The sequence below is a fragment of the Priapulus caudatus genome, unplaced genomic scaffold (genome assembly GCF_000485595.1).
Source record: "Priapulus caudatus unplaced genomic scaffold, Priapulus_caudatus-5.0.1 Scaffold743, whole genome shotgun sequence".
Taxonomy (NCBI): domain Eukaryota; kingdom Metazoa; phylum Priapulida; class Priapulimorpha; order Priapulimorphida; family Priapulidae; genus Priapulus; species Priapulus caudatus.
The window spans coordinates 171,607-178,419 of record NW_014577804.1 but is presented as its reverse complement, the minus strand read 5'-3'; the positions used below and the strand labels follow the sequence as shown (position 1 = coordinate 178,419).

At 44.8% G+C, this 6,813-nt stretch overlaps 1 protein-coding gene and 1 long non-coding RNA gene across 9 annotated transcripts in view; one reads left to right on the top strand and one right to left on the bottom strand.

The window, feature by feature from the left end:
- Positions 1-7: 7 nt before the first annotated feature.
- Positions 8-612, top strand: LOC106813236. Its single transcript, XR_001394442.1, has 2 exons — positions 8-242; positions 375-612. It is a non-coding gene; the product is annotated as an uncharacterized LOC106813236 (long non-coding RNA).
- LOC106813232 (cytochrome P450 2C15-like) overlaps positions 268-6,813 on the bottom strand; it is an 81,306-nt gene continuing 74,760 nt past the window's right edge. For 5 of the 8 annotated variants that reach the window (XM_014817316.1, XM_014817314.1, XM_014817320.1 and 2 more), the window contains 7 exons: positions 6,596-6,725; positions 3,663-3,832; positions 3,251-3,382; positions 2,789-3,008; positions 2,228-2,452; positions 1,387-1,602; positions 268-955 (listed from right to left, as the gene is read on the bottom strand). In XM_014817316.1, coding sequence (XP_014672802.1) covers positions 774-955; positions 1,387-1,602; positions 2,228-2,452; positions 2,789-3,008; positions 3,251-3,382; positions 3,663-3,832; positions 6,596-6,725 — 1,275 coding nt within the window. In that variant the 3' untranslated portion in view covers positions 268-773. The remainder of the gene's footprint in view (positions 956-1,386; positions 1,603-2,227; positions 2,453-2,788; positions 3,009-3,250; positions 3,383-3,662; positions 3,833-6,595; positions 6,726-6,813) is intronic. The other 3 variants (XM_014817317.1, XM_014817319.1, XM_014817315.1) reach the window with 1 other exon arrangement.

Below are 6,813 nucleotides of genomic sequence, written 5' to 3'. Positions count from 1 at the left end.
ATAGGATAGTAGTAGTACAGTTTAGTTACACGTTACAACGTAGGGTAGTACAGTTTTGTTACACGGTAAAACGTAGGATAGTAGTAGTACAGTTTAGTTACACGTTAAAACGTAGGGTAGTACAGTTTTGTTACACGTTAAAACGTAGGATAGTAGTAGTACAGTTTTGTTATACGTTTAAAACGTAGGGTAGTACAGTTTAGTTACACGTTAAAACGTAGGATAGCACAGTTTTGTTACACGTTAAAACGTAGGGTGGTACAGTTTAGTTACACGTTACAACGTAGGGTGGTACAGTTTTGTTACACGTTACAACGTAGGGTAGCACAATTTTGTTACACGTTAAAACGTAGGATAGCGCATTTTTGTTACAGGTTAAAACGTAGGGTAGCGCAGTTTTGTTACACGTTAAAAGGTAGGATAGTACAGTTTAGTTACACGTTAAAACGTAGGATAGTACAGTTTAGTTACACGTTAAAACGTAGGATAGTACAGTTTTGTTACACGTTAAAACGTTGGGTGGTACAGTTTAGTCACACGTTACAACGTAGGGTAGCGCAGTTTAGTTACACGTTAAAACGTAGGATAGTACAGTTTTGTTACACGTTAAAACGTAGGATAACGCAATTTTGTTACACGTTAAAATGTAGGATAACGCAGTTTTGTTACACGTTAAAACGTAGGATAGCACAGTTTTGGTACACGTTAAAACGTAGGATAACATGCGGCAAGTTTATCACTCGTACGGCGTGAGGTTTTGAAATCATTTTGGATTACTGTCGCGCGACGCAATGCAACAGATACGGATTTGCCATCCACACGAAGCCCAAGTTTCCATCCATAGACGGATCAGTAACGCCATCTGGTAGCCTGATGTCGAAGTTCTGCAGAATTCCTGTGAAGAATATGAACAGCTCCACTCGCGCGAGAGCCTCTCCCGGACAGACTCGACGACCTGTCGGCAAATAACAGAATCCAATTATAGATGGCGCTGCGAGTTAAGCCTATAAGAGGAGAAACACGGGGGCACACGCAAAGTTCGTTTTGGCAGTCTAGCGTGTCGTCAGCCATTTCTACATGAAAAGTTGGTTCTGTAGGTATGGAAAGTAATGTAAAGTTGTCACAAAAAGAGTTACTGATTATTGTATCGGAACTTAGAGACACAGAAAATCGTATAATTGCTTGATATAGTTCAATGAGAGTTATATCACTTGTGTGGATATAGCCATCCTTGATTTCGGTTGCGGTTTCGGGTTTCGCACAAAACAATAACCGAGCAGCCTTTCTTAACCATGCACGATCACAGCTTCAGTCTTTTGACGAGTAACGTCACTGTATTTGCCTCGATTCGGTGGCGCCATCTAGCGGCCGCGCGAGTAATCTCACCGATGGAGAACGGGATCAGAGCTTCGTTCTGCACAAAGTCTCCACGCTCGTCCAGGTGGCGCTCCGGGCGGAACTTCTCCGGTTCGGGGAAATGTTTCGGGTCGTTGAGGATGGCCGTGAGGTTAGCAATGATCATCGTACTGGCGGGGATGACGTAGCCTCCTAGCTGTATCTCGGCGGTCGTGCAGTGTGGCAGATTCAGCGGCACGATATCCGCTAGAAACAAGAAAGAAACACCCAGATGGCGTTCTCTCAGAGTATTTAGACATTTAGTAGTGTCGATCACTTTATAACGTTCTGGTCTATACATCTAAGGCGAATTGTTTTTATCCAGGGGTGTACTGGGAGTTTTCCATAATTTTCAAAGGTGAAAAACAGATGATTACATTACCACATGGCGTGTGTCGTCATTTAAACACATTAAATGTGAATATACGTCACCTTCAGAAACTGTCTGCAGAACGTAGCGGTGGAAGCAGAGGATGTGAGGCAATATGGCTATGCTTATACCTATTGACCATCTCTTTCTCTCGTTCGCTCTCTCTCCATTGCTCTCGCTCTCTCTCTCTCTCTCTCTCTCTCCCACTCTCTCGCCCACTCTTTCTCCCTCTCTCTCTCTCTCTCTCTCTCTCTCTCTCTCTCTCGCTTTCTCTCTCTCTCCCCGTCCCTCTTCTCTCCTCCATCTCTATTCTTTTATCGTTTTTCTTTCTCTCTCTGTGTTGTATATGTCTTCCTTAGTATTTTCAACGAATATTTCTGTTACACCTAATCAGGCCTGCTGTCTATGAATGCCACCTACTGGTGCCTTCCACCTACTGACCACGCCACCTTTCTTTCTTACCTACTCTCTGCACTTCGGCTATTGTCGCCCGCGTATACGGCATGCTGTCTTGGTCCGCCATGCAGGGTAGCCTTCCTCGTCCGATAACGTCATCGATCTCGGCCTGCACTCTCCGCAGGACGTGAGGGTATTTGAGCATGAAGAGCAGACCCCAGCGTAGCGTCGTCATGACGGTGTGCGATCCGGCGAGAAACAGATCACGCACAGACATGAGCAGCTGAAAAGCTGAAAGATGACGCCGACATGAGTGAGTGTGTGTCTGTCGGATCCCTCGCGTATTTTATAATTCATATAGCATCATTTATTCTTGTCATATGATGGCGTAAGCGCCGACGTGCGCGCGCGAGTGTTTGTGCCTGTTTGGGTGCGTGTATACGGGGGAGCGCGCGTGCTTTTCTACAGGGTGTGTGCGTGCGTGTGTGTGTATGTGGGTGTGTGTGTGTGTATGTGTGTGTATATGTGTGTGTGTGCGTTCGTGAGTGTGTATGTGTGTGTGTGTGTGTGTGCGTGTGTGTGTGTGTGTGTGTGTGTGTGTGTGAGCGAGAGCAGCGCTTGACTCACTAGTGAACGTTGAATCTGTCCCCGCCCGCTGCCGCTGCGCTAGCAGGTATGCGTCTAAGTAGTCTCTCACGTCTCCCTCTTCCTCCGGCGCCTGCTCTTCGTGCTCGCCTATGTTACTCTGCAGCTCCTTGTTCAACCCTACGTACGCTGCGTCCATCTTTTTCAGCATGCGGCTGAAGACCGGAAGGTGACGCATCGCAGGGTAGAAGTTAAGCATGCCCTGTGTATGCAACACATTCAGCGTAGGACAACTTTTTACCGGATCCGTACCTGTATGTTACCGACGGTACGTACCTGTATGTTACCGACGGTACGTACCTGTATGTTACCGACGGTACGTACCAATGTGTTACTGACGGTACGTACCTGTAGGTTACCGACGATACGTACCTGTGCGTTACAGACGGCACGTACCTCTATTTTACCGACATAACATACCTGTATATTACCGAAAGTACGTACCTGTGCGTCGGTATCATGGAAGATAGCGTTGATGTCGTTGTTAAGTCTGAGGAAGGCGGGGTCGGCGTAGTCGTACCGAGCACCGAATATGATGGAGGCAATCACGTTCAACACACAACTGCTGAGCAGAGCCTGCGGTGCCGACACAAACACGTGGATATGTATGTATGTATGTACACACACTCACGCACACACTCATACACGTACACACACGGACACACACGCACGCACACATACACACACGCACGCACATACACACACACGCACACACCCATAAAAGTGGATCAGTGATTGCAAAATAATGGGTGTATGGTAGAGGAATAAAGGAGCGTCAGTGATGAAGAAGAGAGAGAGTGTGTGAGAGTTAGAGATGGATATATATGTATATGTATACAATATTTCTGGTTATTACCTGTGGATCGAGCGGCTCCCCTTTGGTGTTGCTTAGATGTGCGAGACAGGCGGACGCCTCCTCCTGGATTTTATTCTCTATGCTGACCTTCCCCATGCCAAACTCACGCAGCTTGGTGAGCGCGAACTTCCTATGCTCCTTCCATAGCTTTCCATTGCTAAACCCAATTCCTGGATGAGACACAAAAATCTAGAATCACCGTGAAAATACGCAAAATAGTTGTTATGCTAATAATCATTTTGAGATTATTATTATATTAAATTAATTGTTGATAATATAATGACAAGGAGAAATAATCCCTTTATGTATCAGGTGGTCTCATGCGCTCCTCGGATTCCGTTGCCACTAATACTAATTATCTTGTCTACTGATGAATTATTATTCATGTCTATATCGTAGATAGCTCTTACGACAACACGTGTTATAAACAAATCTTGTCTTGTTCACTTGTCTGATTTATATAATAGAACTTTATATGTATAAATAAGTATATATATATATATATATATATATATATTATATATATATAATTATATATGCCACCAAAAATACCGACAATGGGATTCACGACAACAAAGGCTTGCCATTCGGTGTATCCACTACTCCAGCAATTTGGGAAAAAATTACGGACAACATGCTGAACTGAAATTCCACCCGTATATGTCTGTCGGGATGACATATTGATAGCAGATGAGTCTTCTAATGAACACTTGAAGTCGTTATAGGCAAGACTGTGTCGCTTGCCCGAATGCAGTGTCAAACGAGAGAAATGTCAGTTTAATAAACATCGATGTGACATACCTGAGACATGAGATCGATGCAGAGAGCATCCATCTGCTAGAAGACAGGGTAGATTGTATTGCAAAAGATTGCTCTACCTAAAGTCATCATGGAACTAAAGTCATCCCCCGGGCTGCAAATTTTGTATGTGCGGTTTTTCCAAAATCTCTCAACTGTAGTTGCAACTCCATCAATCGCTTACTGAGGAAGCAATCTGCCTATGAATAGGGTCCCTTGCAGAGCCAGACATTTAAAAGGACAGAAGAGATGCTGCGGTCAGGACAGGGCTTAATGCGTTTTGACCAGGAATAGGAGTTGCTGTTGGCCTGTGATGCATCGCTATATTGCGTCACGCTCTCATTGTCTATTGCCGAGTTGAGATCTCCCAATGGGACAAGGATGCGCTTGCCAATACATCATTGGCCGCCACTTCGGGATGGGGACGTATCACAAGCCCCTGCTGCGGTTGTTTGGCGTACACCGGCGCACATTACACGTGGTGTCTCCTCGTGTTTAGCATTAGGAACACATTCATATACACGAGAATCCCGAACTGGAGAAGCTCACGGGAATAATGTTTCTCTAAGCAGGTTGACATTGCTACTGCATCCAGCCGAGCTTCCTGTGCCGGGATATGTAGTTTTCCTAACGAAACATTTAACTCGTACTACGCCCGTCACGGCTAGGCATCTATAGTCATGTATACCCTGAGATCCTGTACTGACCCGACTGTTACAGCTTGTACAGACATCTTGACCAGACAGGGATTTTCCAGAGGCTCTGTGACCTCATGCAGCGAGAAAGAATTAACATAGTGTGTACAAGGGTTACCTACTGTGAGAAACCCGAGTCATTACACCGCCACAAGCACAAAGGATATGGATGAGTTACGTGAAACACACGCGGCGATTCAGAAATTGAAAGACCTTGGTAGTAACTCTGTGAGGTGGCCTCATTTTGATAAAGACTTTGAGGCAGTAGTAAACAAGCGTAGCACCTGCCAATCAGTTAACAAATCTGCGGCCACGGCTCCGTTGGGTCTTCGAAATGGCCTCAGCAACCATTTGAGAGGGTATACGTCCACTTACGGGAAAGATGACCCTGATCATCGTGGATTCCCATTTAACTGAATCGAAGCACATGCTGTAAACTCAGCATCTTTACCAGTCACTGTTGAAACATTGATGCCCAACTTTGCGACGCACGGTCTACTAATATCAATGACGTCATGATCGAGGAATAAGTAGAACGGTAGACGGTTCACTGGGAGTAAAGGAATGCACCACAGCTACAATGCTCCGTACCACCCGGCCTCAAATGGTCTGGTAGAGTGAGCTGCACAAACGGTCAAATAAAAACCGAAAAAGATCCGAGATGGTATCCGGGATGTATTTGGCTGACAGAGTTTATAATGGAGGAAACATGACCTCTGTCCCATATGATTAAGCTGATAGGCGAAGGTATCGTTCGTAGACATTAGGATTATGTTCTCAGCCGGCAATGTTGTGAGGAGGCTCAGGTAGACTCTTGACCTATTCCAGATACACTAGATACCAGTGTGACTTGAGATGGAATGCCGGGCGCTAATGCTCCACCGTTATCACAACCTGTAAAAACCCCTCCGGGATCAGCAAGCCAGGACATGAGCTCAAGCTCAACAGAGCTTGAGTTAATCCCTGCTTTGATTCGGTTCAAATATAATATTGATTCCGGCAGTGCCCATGAGATCGCGTAGGAATGTAGTTTCTCATGATAGATTTATTATTTTATAGATTCATATTTTTTCCTTGATAGGCTCAATTTAGTTGTAGAGAGAAACGGAGTTATGTTTCTTCATTGCACAAGATAATTCAGTTCCGAAGTCTTTTAATTTAGTATAATGTACCTGGCTCAAAGGATTTGGTCGGAGATCGGGTTCTGTACAGGTAATTGCGCACACAAGAATATATTTTCATTATTACCAAAACGAAATGAGGAGAAATGTATTGTACGTTGATCTACTGTTACGCGCCAATGCGTGGCACAATGCGCAATACAACACTTGTCTCATTACGAAATATATGATCAGCTCAAGGCATCATGGTTTTTGAAAGATGGCTTCATTGAATTTGTACTGTGTGACATAACAGAACATGAAAGTATAACGCACGCACCGTTCATAACACCACGTTCGTCCGCCTCATAGCGTTGCATCACATAGTGGAATGGTCGCGCCGCCGTGTGCTCGCCCTGGTTGAGAAATGCCTCCCTCGCTAGCTCCACATCGTTGACGACAACAGTAAACTGAAACATATTTGTATATGTATGTATGTATGTATGTATGTATGTATGTATGTATGTATGTATGTATGTATGTATGTATGTATGTATG